Source organism: Lytechinus variegatus, chromosome 2 (genome assembly GCF_018143015.1).
Source record: "Lytechinus variegatus isolate NC3 chromosome 2, Lvar_3.0, whole genome shotgun sequence".
NCBI lineage: Eukaryota > Metazoa > Echinodermata > Echinoidea > Temnopleuroida > Toxopneustidae > Lytechinus > Lytechinus variegatus.
This window is the reverse complement of record NC_054741.1, coordinates 83,789,400-83,809,052: the sequence shown is the minus strand read 5'-3', so window position 1 is coordinate 83,809,052 and position 19,653 is coordinate 83,789,400. Positions and strand designations below refer to the sequence as shown.

Below are 19,653 nucleotides of genomic sequence, written 5' to 3'. Positions count from 1 at the left end.
ACTAGACTACATTGATAATAAACTGAAATTATATATCCATTGATCTTTGATCATCTTCATGCATGCAGTGCATTCAAGGAAATAATTTCATTTTAGATGATACCAATAGATATATTTAGTAAATACTTTAAAATTTGTTTGTGTGCACTGTGTTTGATATTTGTTCTTCTTCATAAATTGATTCCTCTTAATGTACCTACTTGAACTGTTTTTTGATACCATAATTATCTCAAAATACCCTTAATAAACCAATGAGACTAACCACATCTTGAACTTGAGGAGTTGTTTGTTTTTCCACTGACGTATAAAATCACCCACTTTCCCCCTTTATTCTAACTAAGAATAAACTTGTTCTCTATTACGATACAATTTACATGTCTATGTATCCTGTGGCTGACTTTGTATGAGTAAAATGGCAAAAGTAGTCTGAATAATGTAGATTTAAATGAGATCTGGGTATCAATTTAGAAAAATTGTTTATAATAATAACTTCATAAAAAGTAGTATACATGCATGATGCATCTAATGTGACTATCATTCATGGGTTGCAATGATTCGACTCATTGTCATGGCTGTATACAGAATTTTTTCAGGGGTCAGGACGAGTGCAAATTTTCAATGAAGCTTGAAATCAAAGGAGAGAATTTCCTAAAGTGAAATTGACGGATTTCTTGTACACTTCTGGTGAATTTTGTGAATAATTTCGGGGGGGGGGGGGTGGAGTGGGGCAACTCCCCTGAGGAATAGAATTATATTCCTGTAAATAATGGAAGATGTCTGTTAATTTTGCAAGTTACTTATTTGTGTCTATGGTATGACCTGATATTATTCTAACCTGCAAAGTTGTGATAATTAAACCCTTTTGCCACCTAAATCCCTAGTTATAAAACTCTGAATCAAGAGCCATAAAGAAGTAAATTCAGGATTAATGTTATAACACATTTCTTGGTCTCAGTCTACGGTCTAGAATTATGTAGAAAGGCCTTTAGTGGCATTCATTTGAAGTGGCATAATGGCCTTTTGTTTGAAAACTCTGACATTAGATTTGATAATCTATGATCACATTTCAAAATAATATTCTGACATGTGTCTGTGTGGTTTTAGGGTGTACAGTTGAACTCTTATTATTTCTTTGTGGTTGTACTTTTTGTTATATCCTTTAAAATTGTTTATTAATAATTGCTTTATCAGAATTAATTCCATGATTTCTTATGGCAATAAATACTATTTGAAGTATTATATTTGAATGAATATTAGAAATAAGTCCATTCTCATCCCTATGATTCTTTTGTTTTAAATGCTTTGGTTTGCTTCTTTTGTTTCCAATCGCTGCCAACAATGTTACCTCTTAATTTATGATTTCATTTAAATTTCTTATACAGTAGTCAGAATGATCTGGTGTAATAAAAACACATTTTGATATTGATATAGTAAAAGTTGACATGGTTATGATTTATAATGCATTTTTTAAAGAAAGCTCTTGAGACATTGTTTACAGGATGTTTGTAGCTGTGCAAATGAAAAGGGTTCTTTTCTAGCGAGCTCCAAATGAATTCCGATTTTTTTTTTTTGGTAAAGGGGAGGGATGATTCTTAGGGCGCAGTCATATATCTCCTACGGCAGCCATACGGCGAGTCGAAAAACAGCTATTTTAAACTATGTAAACATTTTTTTGTACCGGCTACATTTAAGTGGTTTGAATAAAAATGAATAACACGGCTGTTTTTGACTGGCCATACGGCCATTGTTGGGAAATATGACTACAGCATACCATTTAGGTGTACTGTACTCTACTCACATAACTTTATTGTATTTTTTATGTACCCCCACTCCCACTGTACATAGTTCAATACTTATATTCAGGGAAGTGAGCTTCTTAGGTTATATTTCAAAAAAAATATTTAAATCACCTCAATTATAATTAGTCCTTTTAGGTTTCAAGAATAACCTGTCAGAAATTCAACTTCACCCTTCTTCATTATTCTTGTATTAATGTTATTTAGAGAAGTGAATCAATCAGATATCAAATCTATTAACTGACCCCGAAAGTCACCATTCAAAAGACTTGTTGCATTTAGTTAGTATCCAGTTTTGTATTCCTTGTATTTGTTATTTCCAGCTGATATGAGTTAATAAATGTTATATCAATAAGTTGTCAATTATACATGATGTGACTTGGCAGGTCCAAGTGCTTTATTATTACTCAGAGATCAAGATTGGGAGCTCTTCAATACAGTTTATTATTATCTTCAAGTCATACAACATAATATTATAAACATGAAGCAGTGTGTTTTATGAAGGAGAGGATTTTAAATAATGGAAATTAGGAGCAGTTGATGTCAATACAAGTTGCTTCGAAATGAGGATTGTAGATTTTATCACAAGAGTAAATGTTCCAATAAAAAAATTTGGTTATGGTGGTATTTCAGCGATGAGGTCTCCTGTATTACGCCTAAATGTGAATAATTTTTTTTATGTGATCTTGTCACTTGAACTGCTTATAGGGAGGTTTAGGAGATGTTTTTCATTTCCTGTACAGTCTTCGACTTTCCCGTAGCCACTAAATCAATGCAATCCCTTGATAAATTTAAGGCTGCTCTAAACTAATCAATGTCGCATCTGCACCCGACCACAGCATCATGGAACTTTCGTTCTGTTGCTGTGTACCTGTGATGATAATGATGAGGATTTTGAGGTATATTGACATTTGTATTGCATTTAAGTATCAAATAAATTGATGCACTTAGTCTAATACACTGCACTGTTGACCGATATAAGTAAAACTGTCTAAAATAAATTTCAATAATTAGAAATCCTAATCTTTATTGGAAAAAAATATATAAGAAAAGTGTATGTATTTAGGGCTTTTTTGTGTTCCTTGAATGAGTTTGTATTGTGGGTTGTGAGCCTGACATTGAAGGTGGTACTGATGATGCTTGAATGAAGAATATCATTGAGATGAGTATGCTGGGATGGAGACTATCATGACACCACTGTCATAGCATGGACCCTACTAGGTCCATGGTCATAATATATCAAGTTGAGATGAGTGTAGGTCCACCTGAACATCAGGCAAGCAGAGGAAATAGAATAGGGTCATATCAATAACATGATTAAGGTTTTAGGCAAGATCTACCAAGATGCTTTCACATCTCCCTCTACGGAAATAATCCGTCATATAATTATATGAGAATATAAAAATGTAGCTTTAGTTTTAGTAAACAGGTGTGTTTGCTCAGTTGGTAGAGCATCCATCTCACAGCCGGGAGGTCGGGGGTTCAAACCCCAGCCATGTCAGACTAAAAGACATTAAAAGATGGAAGTTGCTGCTACCCTGTTTAGCATTCAAAGATGAAAGGGATAGAGCCTCATCGATCTGGCGCTGCACAATGGCTGCCGAGTCCACGATCAATTGGTCAAAGCAAATTTTTGGAGTAATTCATTTCATATCTATTTTGAACAATAAATTATGGATTTTCATCATTTTTCATTTTCAATAAATCCCAAAAATTGCATGTCACTATTTGAATTCATTACTGAATTATATGAATGTTTGTCCCCCAAAATGGTATGATGTGAAGAATATCTATTTTTAAAAATGTGTTCTATTGGATCAATTTACCCAGATCAAAATTTTATTTTTGTTGGATGCCGGTGTATCACTCTGCAACAGGATTTTTTTTCAAGTGTGTACAATACTTTGCTTTGAAACCAATTGGAGTTAAATAACTGCATGAGCTTTATTAAGAATTGGGATGTGTGAAAGTTGCTGCTTGTAGAGTGGGAGGATGATAACCTTCCCTGTGGTTTGGTTCTTGGTCAATGTAAAGTCTTTCTTTGACTGCCACTCATAGGTGATGTTTGTACCTTCTCTTCATCCATGAGAAAAACGTGTTGTTTTTTATTTATTTTCTTATGTTTGAATGCCCCATCCCTTTCTCTCTCTATTTCTCTCCCTCCCCATCTCTACATCCTTTCCCTTTTTCCGATCCAATTCCTGAAATTTTTATCAGTCAAAACATCTTCTTAACTCCATTTTCTCATGACATTGACCTATATTCACTTCATTGTAGGCCTAGTTTGTTAGTTTTGTGCATGTTCAGTTTATGCCTTCGTGACCTTTTTTCTGTTTTTTTACTATTTTATTACATCCACCATCCTTGACACACATCAATGATTCAATGTTAATGCTCTAAAACATTCAAACAATTGTTATTCTTAAGTGGATGTTTTGCCTTGATAGATGTATATGAAAGTGTTCAGGAGAAAACTAATTTGAGCCACGAAAAGTTGAAATTCAGACTGGTAAAAGTGATTGCATGGCTTCAAATTGGAGTTTAATGATTTGATTCATTGTATTCTTCCCTTTCATGCAAGGTGTCACTATACTCCTTCTAGACTAGACTATTTCCCTCTCTTCTTCCTCTTCCTCTTTCTATTTCCGCTCTATATTCAGTCATATCAGTATTAACATTTGTGTCAAGTTTATCATACATTGTATCCCAGACAAGTGTATACATACTGTATAAAAATTTGTCAAGATTTGTTTAGGATACACCCAACTTGCATAGAAAATGGAGTGCTTATTAGCATTTATTTAGTGTTCTTGTTTAGATTTCACTGAATCTGTACATGAGTTAGGATGTATTTTTTTCTTTGCAATTTATATATATATCAATTCAAATGGGTTTCCTTTTTGCTAGGACACACTGTATTCTGTCTGTACTTGAATTTCCTGCTACATATGCTGTTGTTGGTTTATTCACGTTTAAGATTTATAATGTTTGTGCCGGGTTTTTGTCATGTTTTGGCCCTCTTTCTAGGTCATTTCACAGAAATCTGTTCTCTATAAAATGACTCAAATGTTGCTTCTTAAATGCCTGAACGTATGTTTTATCTCTACAGCCTTCATGTTTGAATGAATGTCTGGTGTAGAGTGTATTGCAGGTCTTTTTAAAAGTTGGAATACCATGCATTTAGGATATGTAAAAATAATTCTTTCATAATTATAGTAATAATAATTATTATAAATGGATTTATATAGTGCTTTTTGCATGTGGGATACAAAGTGCTTGCTCTTATTACTGTGGCTTTAGCTCGAGCTACCATCACCTGCGATCAGTGCATGCAAGGAATTAATCCTGCCAGTGGGTACCCATTCACCTCACCTGGGTCAAGTGCAGCACAGTGTGGATTAATTTCTTGCTGAAGGAAAATACACTTTAGCTAGGATTCGAGCCCACAACCCTCTGTTTGAAAGGCTAGAGTCAGGACCACTAGATATACATGTATACTGGCATTATTCATAGTACCTGCTTTTTTTATCTGAAAAGTATTGGCATTTTTGATAAATTGAACTTGATTCCTTGCCTCTTGTAAAAAAAATGTATATGTAGGAAATCATAAAGGCATTGTTGGTAAAAGCTAATTCTTTATTTTCTTTCTCTTTTATCAATTATCTACAGAATTTCATTTGGGTGCTGCGGGAGATTTACTTCAGCGGAAATCATGTCATTCTGTCTCTCTGTAATGCTTGTATTCCTGTGGGTAATGACAGGTCATTGGTTACTAATGGATGGTAAGAAAGCTCTCAATTTAACCCCCCACACACACACACACACACCACCCCACTCACACACACACACACACCCAGACACCCCCATGAGCCCTGCCATGACTGGTTGTTACTTCTGAATGGTATGAATTACAAACCATATTTTAAAGAAACATCTTCTTTGATTGCTCCCTCCCACCCTGTCTAAAAGACAAAGAAACTCACACACCCTCGCCCACATACCCTCCCTCACACTAGCTGGGTCATTTTGGTACAACTCATTGAGTAACAGTACTCATGGATAGCAAGATTTGCACTCAAAATCTTCATGAATACACTTGCTTTTTTTATTATTACCTCCCACCTCATCTTCACTCACACCCACACTCATAAATTAGCTGAGATAATGTCATCTGGCTCTCAATCATATTTGTATTCTGTACAGGTTATTTGTTACTCATGGATGATAAGAGTTGCATTTAGTATATGCCAAAATTTACATCAATAACTGGGATATACCCATTTGATTTGCTAGTTCATTACGATGAACCTGCGTGCCGAATATAGAGTACACAATTTTTCCTGCGCGCGCGCTGCATCTCCCTACCAACGCACTATCCCAAGATCGTCGCGCAATTTGGCGTCCATTTCCTCTTTTACTTTCGCCTGCGGTCGAGTGCAGTCGCAAGCTAAGTACACTCTCAAAATTGCATTTCTGTTTTCCGTTTGGATACTTTATTGTGCAATTCTTCCCTTATTTCAATCTTATTTTCTCTCATCTAAGATTGTTATAGGATTATCACGTCGCGCGGAGCTTCCGTGATATTATTTTAACGTTTCTTGTCCCTCTTCGTGAGTTTGTTTTTTAAAGATACGTTTCTCACAGGCGGGTTGTCTTCACCTCTCCGCCCCATAGCTCCGCGCCTTCCTGCTCGGGCGTTGTCTTCGCTCCTTTTTAATCCTTTTAATTCTTTTTATTCACTGACTTCTTCGTTTATACGACTCGTCGTGAATTTAATTGATTTATTTCTCCACAGATAGGTTCTGTAGGACGTTAGGAGCGTCGTATTCCAGCCTCGTTTCAAGTTCTTTGTCTCTTGTTTCGAGTTAGTTGATTGTTCTTTTGTTTCAATCAATCCTTTGCTCTTGTATTTATTAATTGAATTAATTGGTTAATTGATTAATTAATTAATTGATTGATTCTTTTAATTCTTGACTTGCTCCTTTGCCTCGATTCAAGTTCTTTGTTTCTTGTTTCGAGTTAGTTGATTGTTCTTTTGTCTCAATCAATCCTTTGTTCTTGTGTTTATTAATTGATTAATTATTCAATTAATTATAAAAAAAAAAAATATATATTTTCTTTCCTTCACAAGAATACTTAGAATTTTTTTTAGGAAGCCGTCTCCTGTCAGCGTTCGTCGCCTTTGACTCGGCCTTCCTTCTCGGGAAAGCTATCTTTGTTTTTCCCCCCTTCCTTTTCAAGTCAGCTACCGGTCTCTGGACTTATAATTTTTTTTTTTTCTTAAACTTCTTGTTTATAAAAAAAAAAAAAGGGAATCTTGCTCCCCTTTTTTCCTTAGCTGATCCTCACCTCAAGAAAAATTATTTTTTTTCTTTTGAACAGGTGGACACAACAAAACAACAAAAAAAAAAAAAAAAACTTAGTGTTTTCTTCTTTTTAGATGCTTCCCCCCTTCCTTCTTTTCAGAATTTTGGCGGAAGCAGATTCTTGTTGTGATAATCAAATAATTAATTTTTCTAACGGACTTCAGGGACAGTGTCTCTTAATAATTCTTAATTATTACTGTTTCCTTTGTTCTGGGATTTTACCTTGTATCATCCTTGTGAGATCCGTTTTTGACTCTCAAAAGTCCGCTTTTTGAGGTCCTTGTCTTCTGGGTTGGGGTTTGTTACCCCCCCTACCCCCTTTGCTTCTCTTTTTTTTCTATCTTACTACTAGATCACCCTACGGCAATAATGAGCCTTTCGGACTCTCTTTCTGAAGAGCCTCAGGCGGCTGCTGTTTCGGGGCCCGACACTGGGGTCTCATCCCCCACCACAGGTAGTATAGATAGCGAGAACAGAGTCAGAGCCCCGTGGGCTCTCAAAGGGGTGGAACCGTGGACGCGCGTTCACGTGCCCCGCTTAATAAGGGTGGAACCGTGGATTTGCGACCACGTGCCCGCACGGTGATGGCCAAGGCTTCCGTCCCGGAACCTGAACCTTATTGGGGAGCGTCGCACTAGTACAGAAAACGGCGACTCCTCTAGGGCTGTCAGACCCACCGGCCATCGGGTCACCTAAAGTCCGGGGGGAGAGCACGGGTCTCTCCACCCGGCAAAGACTAGGCTCGATGCCGTGTAAGACCCCTCTAGGGAGCGTCGGCAAAGGGCTACCAGCCCCTAGTCGGAAGAGGCACCTGAGTCCGACCGTGTCGGACTCTCAATTCAATCTGACGCCGTCAGATTCGGCCGACGCCTCCTCTCGCTCGGCTAGCTCTCCCCGTGGGAGAGCTAAGGAGAGGAAGACAGGCGCAGCCCAGCCTCTTGTCCCTTCTTCCGCTCCGGCGCCGGAGCAACCGAAGAAGAAGAAAAGAAGAAGAGGAGAACCACAGACGTAAGCCCCGCTCCGTCGGGCGGTCTGTCCTCTGATTCTTTTGATGGCCAGGCCTCTCAGCTTCTCAAGCTAATCTAGAGTGCCCTCCAGCACTGCGGGTTTTTACCCCCAGGCTTGCCTGCTTCAGCCGACGGTACTACCAACCGAGCGGATCAAGCAGACACCGGCCATCCAACACACCTCGGAGAGTCACCGGCAATATCATGTTTCGCCGGCTCACGCACCTGCAAGGGAAATTCCCGCTAATACACAGGTGCTATCGACATACGGGCGTCGCCCGCCATTATGTCACCAGACTCCCGATCATTATACCCTCTTCTGCCCCCCGGCGGGGGCCGCATAGAAGAGGAAGAAGAAGAAATTCTAGGTCGCTAACCCCGCTGTGCGGATAGACCTTCCCTTCTGATTCTTGTGCCGACGGCCAGGCGTCGTAACTTCATATTACAACAGAACGCCCTCGAGCACCACGGATCTTCATCCTAATGCTCTCTGTCAGCTAAAACCGCCGTGTCGAGCACCAGGCAGGTCAAGCAGACAGTCGCCGTCTCGCACCTCGGAGAGTCACCGGCAATATGATTCGCCGGCCCACGCACCTGCAAGGGAAATCCCCGCTAATACACAGGTGCTATCGACATACGGGCGTCGCCCGCCACTATGTCGCCAGACTCCCGATGATTGTTCCGTCTTCTGCCCCCCGGCGGGGGCCGCACAGAAGAGGAATAACAAGAAGAAAGTCTAGGTCGCTAATCCCACTTTGCGGGCAGACCTTTCTTTCTGATTCTTGTGCCGATGGCCAGGCGTCGTAACTTCATGTTACAACAGAACGCCCTCGAGCATCACGGATCTTTATCCTAATGCTCCCTGTCAGCTAAAACCGCCGTGTCGAGCACCGGGCAGGTTAAGCAGACATTCGCCATCTTGCACCTCGGAGAGTCACCGGCGATTTCATGATTCGCCGGCTCACGCACCTGCAAGGGAAATCCCCGCTAATACACAGGTGTTATCGACATACGGGCATCGCCCTCCATTATGTCACCAGACTCCCGATATTTGTGGGTCAGGCGTCGCACATACTCCCATGAGCAGTGCGGGTAATTCACCCACGCTTCATATCAGCTTCAGCCGCCTTGCTAAGCACTGTGCGGCTCAAGCAATCACCTGTCCTCTCACACCGGGCATTTATTGAAACGCTGTTCACCTACACGGTGACCCCCGTTTCTATGCAGGTGCTTCCGACATACGGCTTTCAAGCATCAATATGTCGGCAAGCTCTCGGTGACCGACGGCTGGACTTTGCATCCGTTCAGGCTGCATCTATGCGTCCCCGAGCATTACGGGTTCTTATCCTCGTGTTCTCCGTCATTATAAGACCGCCGCGGTCTTATTGCTGGCGTCGGGTATTGAGCGGATTGAGACTTCTCTCGCCAACCCGCACTCCGGGGAGCCATCGGCGAGTTACCTGCATGGGTATTCCCCTTTTTATGCAGGTACTCCCGAATTCGCCCTCTACGTCAAGCCCACGTACGGCGACGACTCCTTCAGCGGTAACTCTCTCCATTCTACCCCCTAAGCGGGCCCGTAGATTGGAGGTAAGAATCTCTTACATACCGCATGCCGCACTTCTCTCGTGAGAATGTTTGGCTGCTTTGAGGGGGCAACCTATCACGTCCTCGGTCCGTCCGCCCAGGCGACGGGACCGTCGGTTTCTGGCCTGAACCTCACTTTCTATTCGAAAGTAAGGGTGCCCTGTCTTACTTAGCTCCTACCCTTGCAAGGCCAGAGTCAGGGCTAGTACAGACACCCGTCCTCCAGCGATCGCCGCTGAAGAGAGGGCGACTCCGATATGAGCACCATCACCGCTCAGCGGTATGTCTCACTACCTCATAGCTCTCCGAACTTATGAGTATGTATATCGGATCTGAATGTCACGGCGATTTAAAGTTCTCCTGTGCTTAGTAATCGCTACGCCTTCACCACCCGGTGCATTATGGTTATGTTAACCTATTGTCTCGTATTCGGGCGGCTCGTTCGAGCCCTGCCCGAGCTGCCATCACCGGTCGTCCAGCCGGACACCGCCGAAAGCACCCGCACCGAATACCTGGAGGGAATCAGCTTTTCATATGCTAGATATCCCTCCTGTTGACATTCACAGCTGTTCCCCGAGTCCTTCCCGGTCGGGTAAGCATCATCTCGGAGGAAAGAAACCGCCGTACATCTCATGAGATTATTGGCTATGTACGTGCGTTCAAGCTTGTTTAAAGCCCCAGACTTCTCTGTCGGCATTCTATGCCTATTTTCTGGGCACACCCACCGTACCGGGTCGGCGAGTTTACACCAAACAGTACGCCTTCAGACCATCGGTCGAGCTCTTACAGTCTATGTTATAGACTGTTCTCTATGTGGGTCAAGCTTGCGGGCGTCTCCGCCGTTTCCTCCTTGTGTGGAGTGGTCTACGGTGGATGTCTTACCGTGCCCATTTGTCGAATCGTCTTCTTATTTAGAAGCTTTTTCACTCGGCACACTCGAGTCGCCTCGCATGCTGCTTTCATCCTCCCTCCATGCAATGCATGTGGCCATGGTCACCGCACGACCGAGGATGATGTAACCGTGGATGCATGTATGCTTATGCCTACCTAACCACAATCACTACGACCCGCTTTTTCTCGGGCCGACTGCGGATGAGTCTCTCCATGTAAGTGATTTACTTCACTGGAGTTCTTTTAGAAACTTAGATGCTCATCCCCCACTGCTTAGGGCGTCATTTTTGCCGCCCCCCGCAGCTTTTTGGAACTCCTTATTCTCCGATATCGGACTGTTCCACGCTGCCGCAACCGGCGCCGGCGGTGCTTGCTCTTACGATCACCTGAGAGACCAGGCCTTGTGGCTGTTTTCATAAACAACTGGTTCTCACCGCAGACTGATGGAAATTTTTGTGTTTATTTTCCTCAAGTCTCCCTCCTCCTTCGTTTGTTTCTTCAAGCGAGGACATCGACACTCTTAGCCAGTTTCCGTCCCTAACTTGATAGGACAGGGCCGTTGCTACCTCATTCGATTCCGTTGGGAACGTACTGTTGAGGTATCATATCTGGCGATGTCTGTTCGTTAGAACATCTCTTGATTGTCGCCTTCACGTAGGATCATGACAGAGACTTCGCCAGCTCGCTCTGGCGTACACTTGCTGCTGCTAGGGATTCCCCCGCCCGGCGGTCATCCATCGCAGCCTAGCCTCACGGGCTCTCTCGGCAATGGTGGCTTGAGCCAAGCCACCTCTTCCACCGCGGGCACTGCACCCTCAGATGGGTGCTTCGATCAGTACGGGAGAAAGGATATCCTGAGTTCTCTCTCGATCACTCGGTCTATCACACTTTTGTCGTGATGTGTACCGCGCTGTTTCTCTGACACGCCCGGTTGAGCTATTTTAACCAGACTGCTTTATTCTACATAGGCAGCAGGTCCGCGGTATTTCTTATTAAAAGGATGGCACTCAGTCGCTTTCTCGACCCTTGACTGCCTTACGAGCGGTTTTCTTCTTAAATCCCTACTCTCCGTCGTTCCTAGTCCCCTTCGGACCGCTAGTAACTTTCTGCCACAGCTCTCTATCAGAATTCTGCAGATGTTCTGCCCTCACGCATTTGAGACGGATATCGAATTCTGGGCGCTTTCTCCCACGCGGAGGCTTCTGAGATCTCTCGCCTTCTCAGATTGTTCGATGGATCACTTACTGAGCCTTAAAGCTACAGTTTTCCGATCACGATTCTCGTTGAAAATTTCAACAAATTCCGAATTTTACGCTCTAGTCAGCTGGTGATGTTGTTCTCCTGACACTAGGCCGAGGGCCCATGATACTTAGTATCATTCTTCTTGGGCTCTTTCTTGGAATCGTCGTTCACGACTTCTCAAGGTCCGTCTATTGACGCCCCTCTTTCCTTCTCTCCTTGCTCTTAAGGACTTCTTCACATGAGGCTTTATCGCCTCCCCTGTCCGTAAGGCAACGGCCTTTGTGTCTTCATCTCCCTATTTTAACGCACTTCTTAGTCTAGACATGCCTCCCTTCACGTTGAATCCGTGTTGGTCTAGCAAATCAAATGGGTATATCCCAGTTATTGATGTAAATTATGAAAATACTTACCATGATTTTCTTATTTACGAGATAACTGGATATACCCATTTGAACCCTCCCTCCTACCCCTCGCCTTGTGTGACAACATGTCTTGCCCGCAGGCTCATGAGAGGAAATGGACGCCAAATTGCGCGACGATCTTGGGATAGTGCGTTGGTAGGGAGATGCAGCGCGCGCGCAGGAAAAATTGTGTACTCTATATTCGGCACGCAGGTTCATCGTAATGAACTAGCAAATCAAATGGGTATATCCAGTTATCTCGTAAATAAGAAAATCATGGTAAGTATTTTCCAATACCCTTGATGATTCAAATACCCCCTCCCATCCCCCTCCCCATACACACACACACACCCACACACTCACAATAGCAGAGTCACTCAGGTCTTGACTGACTTGTTACTCTTTTAATGGTAAATATTAATATTTAACATCTTCATTAATCAATCTCATCTTGGATTGCTTTGATTACTTCAACCTAATGCAGATTGATATTTATTTTGCTGCTTAGATTGGGTATGAATTAAAAAGGCCTTCAGTTTGTTTCTCATCTCTTATAGTCAATACCACAATAACTAATTAATGCTCACTTAGCTTTATATAAACTGTAATTATTAATAGTGTAACTATGGTGTTATGTGATTGCTTCTAGGCATACCCAATATCACCTAAGTAGATTACTGCTGATAGAGGATAAAGTCATATAATATTCATTGATTGATGCTCTTTTACTCATGTCTAAGGCTTTGTTCACACATAGGTATGTTAATATAGACTCATGAAATCAGATTATTATGTCATCTTAAACACAGTTAATGTTTGGTGCATACAGCACCAGTTACTCTCTCAACATCCTATGTTTGTTGTTCTTCTTTTTTTGCAGAAATGTGTTGCAAAAAATGATTTATCAAAAGCTGTTTTTTCTCCGGAATTTGAGCATACTGTAGAACATTATAGAAAATATACACACTGTAAAATAATACAATTTATGTTATACTTTTTTTCTCATTTCCTCTGACTACTATAGCTCTTGCAATGGGTCTATGTGTTACTATGATAGCTTTTGTTCGTTTGCCGAGTCTCAAAGTCTCAACATTACTCCTGACCGGACTGCTCATCTATGATGTGTTTTGGGTCTTCTTCTCTACATATATATTTAATGCTAACGTCATGGTCAAGGTAGCAACCAGGCCTGCAGATAATCCTGTAAGTAGTCTTTTTACTGAGATACATTCTCTGTAAGAGAGTCCAAGTTGATATATATATTGATTCTGATAAAAGCAGACAAATTGAAGGAAAATATCATTGAAGATTTGATGAAATCCATCATAGAATAAAACTGAATATGAATATTCAAAGACGATATTTTGCGTTGTTGCGTACAAACAGCTCCCCATATCTCTTGGTTCAGATTTCAAAGTTTTGTATTCCAGTCATTGTATAGTGATTGTTTGTAAAATTACAAGGCAATTTGTGAAATATCCCTCAAGGACAATAATGATTAATATCTACTGTCTTCCAAATGTTACTTTTAATCATTGTGAAAAATTACTTTAGCTAGATCATTTTCACATCCATGTCAACCAGGGTATTCTAAGCCCTCAGCAGTAATTATTAAAATCTTAATCCTGATACTATATATATATATATATTGACAAAGTAAACCTTGAGCAATATTTAAGGGGAAATTTGTTTGTGGGTTGTATGTATTTAATCTCTGGATAATAATTGTTGTCATGGATTTTGGGGGGGACACGTCCAATATGGAATTCCATGAAAAAAGTCAAATTTGTTTGGTACAAATCGCCAGGCTTTAATCAATTACTAAAATAGCTGATAAATCATAATGTCATTTCTTGTGTAATAGGAAACTGCTCTCATCTAATTAAATATAACAATTTAGGTAGCATTTAACAGCCATTGCAATTTGTAATAACATCAAGACCTGACAGAACCACAGTTGGTATGAAAATAATGATAGCCTATCATTTTGGTATAGGACCTTTCGCAAAAGTAGAAAATTATTGTAGCTTGTTGGGGTTTCTTATATTTGATGGCATTGTGTATGTTATAAGAGTTTAAGTTATATATTACATAGATTATTTTGATTTAGATCAGTGATAGGTCAACATGTCATCATGTGATCATAGCTGCAAGGATCACATTTCTTATGTTCTTTGTTTTAATGTCACTTCAGTGAATATAACATTGGTAATTAATTGATAAAATATGGAGGAATATAATATTCAATTATTATTCCATCAGTAAACAAGTCTAAGGTTTGATTCATTAAGTTTCTTGTCAATATTGGATGCCTAAGTTTTAAGACTAATTTTTTCTACTTAAATACTTTTCTACATCCACAATAATATACTTTTCTTCATATTATGTTTGAAATCCTTACTTGGTTTATTTTCCTTTTCAATTGTGTGCATTCCCTATTTGTACATATTTGCAATGTTTTTATATTATTGTGGAAATAAATGATTTGAATTATTCACAACTTTATGCTTTACTTAATGCACAAATTTACACATATGATATGTTTTGTGTCTGAAAGATTATAGCACTACCAGAATTTTAATCTGATATCATATTTCAGCAATCATATTGATTGAGAATCTAATTTGGTAGACAAGAATAGGTCACCAATCTTACTGAAAGTCATTTCTTGCATTACTTATAAACAGCTTTATAAAACACAACCCTGGCATGACATGAGTTCAAATCTTATTTTCTCTAGCACTGCAGGTGAAAATAACGCTTGCTAGAATTAAGGGATCCACTTTGCCTGTAGGCTAAGAGCAATGGAAGATTTTACATTGGTTTTAGACTCAATTTTTTTAGATGATTATTGAATATATCCACCTGCCATAGAATAGGTTTTATGAACAATACTGATAATACAAAAAGGCCATTGGTTATGAAAAAAATAGATGCCCTGGTATTGGTCAAGTTAAAGTGGTACTTGATCAGAAAGCAAGTTGTATAATTAAATCAATGAAAGGAGAGTAAGGATCATCCCTAAAACTCTGAAAACTTCAATTTTAAAGGAATGATAGTTTTAAGAGCATTGTCAACAATAAGTGTATGAATTGTTTTACCGATTAAAGTGAAGTTTAGCCCAGCAAAATGTCCATATAAATCATGATGGCATTCTCTTTTGCTCTTCCTTTCTCTGCCCCCCTCCCCCTCTCTCTCTCCCTCCCTCTAATATTTCACTATTAGGTTGGTATCATGGCTAAAAAATTCAATATTCCTGGAGTTGCTCGTGATGCACCTCAGCTCTCTCTCCCTGGGAAACTCATATTCCCAAGGTAAATATAATTAATGTTTGTTTCTAATCATTTTCATTATTTCATGATGTAGAGGATTGGATGATGTAATGGTCATATGGCTGTCTAATGGTTCACCTTTCCTCATTAAATGGGAAGAAATTAATTGAAATTACTCTCTTAAAGGTATTTCCTACCAAATCAATTACCAGATTTTCTTTTTTTTCTCCCCTCATGTTTCAGCAAGAATGTTGAAATTTAAAGCAGTTCATTTGTGTGAAGCCTTTACTTTGATCAAGATAATAATGTGAAATAATATTCTGAGGAGTAAGACATATTTTGCTCTCAGATTTATCATATTCACCAACCCCCCTCAGAATAAAAAAAATATATAATGAATTGAAGAAAACCATGACATTAGAAAGATAATGGTATGGAATTTTAACTCAAGGAAGTTAGTTAGGATAGGGGAAAATGATTTGACCTTGTCCTCAATTTTCAAGGCATACTTTCCTGAGAGGTTATAGTAAGTATCCTTGTGGGACAGTTCCTCCTGCTGTGTTCACACAGATAAGCTTTTCTCATGTGAACAACAATCAGTTCCATTTGAATGTCCTGGTTTGGTGAACAGTGTGATCATGCTTTTAATGGGTTTGTGATTACATTTTATTTATTCACTCTCTTTCTCATACATAATACATTCAAGATAGAGATGAGAAGATGGCAATAAGATGATAGTAAATCCAGAATGTAAATTAGAAGACAAGAGGTGTGACCTTTGATGGTTATTGAAGCTGAGCTCTCAAGTCAGAATTAAAACTCCCTGACAGTTAAACGATATTAGGCATGAATAGATAATTGTCTCCTGAATTTTATATTGCTGATTTAGTTGATTTGTAAATAAAGAAAAAAAAACATCTCTACCAGATTGCTCAGTAAACCTTAATGTTAATTTGAAGCTCAAGATATTGTTGAGGCAAACTAATCTCCTGCTTTTCTATGCCTTTACTTCCAACAAGGCTTCAGACTATGAAGATGGGTGAATCCATTGTTCTATGCCACCACAGGGAAATTGTGTGATAAGAGTTGACTTGGGTCACCCAACGATATTGATATCATAAACCTAAAATGGCCATCTATTACTCAACCTCCTAAAAAATAACCTACAATCTTACGATTGAAAACTCCTCATTGAATGTAATGTTCTCAACTTGAACCATCTTTCTTCCATTTCCTTTGACAGTATGCACAACTCGGGTCACTTCTCCATGCTTGGTCTTGGTGATATTGTAATGCCTGGTCTTCTACTCTGTTTCGTCATGCGTTATGATAATTACAAAAGGCAACAGACTGATACCGTTGCACCTGCTCCTATCTTACCACCAAACGGCATCACTCAAAAACTTACATACTTTCATTGTTCTCTCATCGGTTACTTTGTAGGTAAGTCTTAAAAGATATTCACCATAATTTTAAAGGGGCATGAACTAAAGGACCTGTAGCACTTAGTAAATCTCCTGCCGTAATAGTTTCCTTGACAAAAACTCTCTTTCCTTTTCTAAAGTAACTTTAAAAATTCATGGCATATCCTAGATTACATATACATTTAATATGTTCAATTAAAGATGATGTGAATCCTCATGGGCAAATTAAATGATCAACCAATCTTCCTTCACTTTATGAACTCGTTAAGCTACAAACATTTGAGAGCATGACAACTTTTCATAAGAATTAGACGACATAGAAAGCAGGAAGGTCTCACATACAGGGGATGGGACATGCATGCTTGATGGAATTGGCATCATAAGTCTTTACCAGTACACCCTTTACCTTTATCAATTAAAGAGAAATGCCAGTAGTTGCAGTAAACACTGATTTCATGAGAAAGTCTGTAAAACCAGGCTTAATTGTCAGTTTATCATCGAGGATCTAAATCTGGTACAGTTACATAAACTGAACTTTGAGAAATCTTGAAATCTATGCTGAAAAATGTTCACACTGAAGATCACCAACACAGATAAGCGCACGTGGGACAGTGCATTATTATTGCTTTGAATGTCAGCCCGACGCTCTACCCGAATCCTGTGCTTATTTCTTCCAGAATCCTTTGGCACATATTTTTTATTTATACAAACAGACACTTTGGTGGTCAATTCAATTCAATTCAATTTTATTTATTTCACTTCCATCAAACAAAAACAAATTGTATACCATATATATAAAAATAAGTATTTGTATCCAATGCAAAGAAACAAAAATAATAATACATATGTTGTGGAAAAAACTTACACGATTTGGGCAACACATTGGAGGTTTTAACTATTTTTCAATAGAAATTAAATTAAGATGGAAATGGAGGGACCCACTAAAAAGCAATGCTTGTACAATGTGGGCCCCTCAAAAATAGATAACAAAACCATTAACAGAGTACAAATGCAGACATATGTAATCAAATGAGAAAAAAAAATAATAATAAATGAGAGAGAAATAATACTTACAAAATATAAAATACGAAGATATAAAAAAATATAGTTTGTATAGGATAAAACAAACCGTCCTGAAATATATCCAAAAATATATCCACCCTTCCCACCCCCCCCCCAAAAAAAAAAAAAAAAAAAAAGAAAAGAGAAAGGGGAGAATGCCCTGAGAAGATGGATGGGTGCTGCTAAACGTAGGTAGAACACATGCCATCGTGGACTCAAGCAAACTGGATTCAATGTGTATAAAAGGAGAAAAAAATATATAAAATGACCTGGAAAGAATAAAATGCGCGAAAAATGTGATTGATGCCGTAAATAAATAAGCGGTAGGAAAGCGGATAAGCGGACAGGAAAGAGAAAAAAGATGAGAGGATAGACACAAATAATATATGAGGTTAAAAACCGAGCACAATTGGGAAGGACTTGTGTCAGATTTTTTTTCAATTAAAAAAAGGGATGATTTATGTTTTAATTATAGTCTTAGTAAAAATGATGACTAACCTCTTGACAGAGATGATGAATAAGATTTAATTTGAGGATACATTATAAGATTTTAATAGAGATAATTTGAATTTAGTCTTAAAAGAGTTCAAAGATTTTGCAGTTCTTATATCATTATGAAGTGAGTTCCATAACTTCGGTCCCTCATATATAAATGTGTTCTGAGCCAGCAAAGTTCTTAGAAGTGGTAAATGGAATTCACCCAATCGCCTTGTTGGATAGTTATGAATGGATTGATTTTTTGGAAACATTGAATGAAATACATTTGGGACGTTGTTATTGTTATAATTGTACATAAACTGACCGAGATTGAACAAATACAAGTCTTTAATTTTCAGTATTTTATGTTCCAAAAATAATGGGTCAGTATGAGACAAATATGCTTTGTGACATATGACACGAAGAGACTTCTTTTGTAATAGGAGTAATTTGTCTAAGAGTGTTTGATGTGTGTTGCCCCACGCTAAAATTCCATAATTTAAATAAGGTAATATAAGGGATGAATATAATGTAAGCAGGGACGATAATGGCAAACAAAATTTAAGCTTGTTAATTATACCAATGTTGCGTGAAATAGTTTTACATATGTTATCTATGTGGAATTTCCATGAGAGCTTATTATCGACTGTTATTCCAAGAAACTTGATATGGGATACATTTTCCAAGGGAGTTCCATCCAAAATAATATCAACAGGAAGTGTATTAATAGAGTTGCTAAACAACATATATTTTGTTTTTTGTAAATTTATTGACAATTTATTTGCTCTTATCCATTGGGTGACATTTTTTAGTTCAGAGTTGATTGTATTAGCAAGGTGAAGAGGATTTTCATGTGAAAAAAATAAGTTAGAGTCGTCCGCAAAGAGAATGAAAGAAAGAACATCTGATGATCTACAAAAATCATTAATATAAACTATAAACAAAATCGGGCCTAAAAGACTACCCTGTGGAACTCCACAATTATTTTTTTTCATTTGAGAATTGCATCCGTTTAAAAAGACATACTGCTTCCTATTCAAGAGGTAGCTCCTGAACCACTCCAAGGCCTTCCCACGCACTCCATAATGATGTAATTTGTTTAGTAAAATATCATGATTAATGGTGTCA

At 38.9% G+C, this 19,653-nt stretch overlaps 1 protein-coding gene across 1 annotated transcript in view; it reads left to right on the top strand.

The window, feature by feature from the left end:
- LOC121409313 (signal peptide peptidase-like 3) overlaps positions 1-19,653 on the top strand; it is a 75,958-nt gene that overhangs the window by 51,714 nt on the left and 4,591 nt on the right. Inside the window, exons 6-9 of the mRNA XM_041601238.1 lie at positions 5,466-5,578; positions 13,315-13,493; positions 15,516-15,604; positions 16,806-17,005. Of these exons, the coding sequence (XP_041457172.1) occupies positions 5,466-5,578; positions 13,315-13,493; positions 15,516-15,604; positions 16,806-17,005 (581 nt within the window). The remainder of the gene's footprint in view (positions 1-5,465; positions 5,579-13,314; positions 13,494-15,515; positions 15,605-16,805; positions 17,006-19,653) is intronic.